This window comes from Ceratina calcarata, unplaced genomic scaffold (genome assembly GCF_001652005.2).
Source record: "Ceratina calcarata isolate Rehan_Ccalc_2016 unplaced genomic scaffold, ASM165200v1 scaffold486, whole genome shotgun sequence".
Taxonomy (NCBI): domain Eukaryota; kingdom Metazoa; phylum Arthropoda; class Insecta; order Hymenoptera; family Apidae; genus Ceratina; species Ceratina calcarata.
In genome coordinates this window covers 3,167-4,464 of record NW_017172888.1, presented here as the reverse complement: position 1 = coordinate 4,464, position 1,298 = coordinate 3,167, and the positions used below count along the sequence as shown (strand labels likewise).

The 1,298-nt window shown below is 44.2% G+C and overlaps 1 protein-coding gene across 1 annotated transcript in view; it reads left to right on the top strand.

Annotated features, from left to right (window-relative positions):
* Nucleotides 1-1,298, top strand: part of LOC108627963 (pro-resilin) — a gene marked incomplete at its 3' end in the record, with an annotated part of 4,221 nt that overhangs the window by 2,005 nt on the left and 918 nt on the right. The window contains 1 exon segment of the mRNA XM_018029580.1: nt 856-1,203. Coding sequence (XP_017885069.1) covers nt 856-1,203 — 348 coding nt within the window.

The window sequence follows — 1,298 nt, the reverse complement described above, 5'->3', positions numbered from 1 at the left end:
GCTAACTGGGGCTATAGGCCCAGGCCCCAACATTCAAGGGTTTCCACGAACTCGAATAAAAAAATACTTGCACTTGCACAGATTCTACGATAATAAATTGAAGAAGTAACAATACAATTTTTATTTATATTCACGAAATGATCATTTTTTGCTGCCCTTAAGTGGACGCCATATTAATTTTAACTGGGGGGCGTCGTGAATCTTCCCTGATGAAAATTACTCAACTTTCTCACTTCTCAAACTAATAAATGTTTAAAATCCGCCGAACTAGATTCCGGAATGCAAACTACGTTCTTTCAACAAGCCACAGTGATTCGTTACGCGAACGTCGATCTTCGAAAGCGCAGTTCGGCAATCATCCCCGATTCGTTTCGCCACCGGCACGCGATCTTTCATGCTTTCTATCGAACTTCGCGTCGGCGTCATCCACGATAATTTTTGTCGCCGTGGCTAACGACCGTCCGCTGACGAAATCATCACGGTTGTTAATCCCATTCTTGCGGAAACAGTCAATTGCGTAGCAGACAAATCCCCATCAATATATTCACAGTGCAATCCAAATTGCATTAGTCCCGAGCACGAGGTGACTCGATGAATCCGTCTTCTATTTCATAATTAATTTGATCACGTGCGCCTGATTTCTTAATCATACATTGCAAAATTCATCGTTCCAAGGTTGTCAAATTATTTGATAAATAATCCAACAATAAAACAATTTTCACTTCAAGGGAATTACAATTAAAATCTTAATCATTTAATTAATTATATTAACTATCAAAGTTAGGTTTATTTTAATAATTTTATCGCAAGGATACAATCGTGCTTAAGCAGTGTTAAATCGATCTCTTGTTGCAGTTAACGAAAGTGCTATTGGTGCTATCGTGTCTCGCTAGTGATGCACTCGCTGGATTGCTGCCGGGTGGCGGCGCCGGTGGAAGTGGTTACCAGTACAACAGACCAGGCGGAACAGGTGGTTTCGGCGGCGGTCCAGGCGGATTCCAGGGAGATTTAAATGCCCCCAGAGGAAGCGATTTCGGTAGGAGACCATCTGGACTGTACGGTGCGCCGACGGCTGGCGGCGACGCCGGATTCGGTCGTCCTTCCACTTCTTACGGAGCCCCTGGACAATTCGGCGGTGGTGGTCCCGGTGGCTACCAAGATGGCGGATTCCAGGGCGGCTATGGCGGTCGCGATAACGGAAGAGTACGTATTTTTTAAAGATCGACTGATTTACTACTTAATATAATAGTCGTTTAGCCCTTTTGAACTTAAAAGGGGTGGCACAGAGTGATAAGACG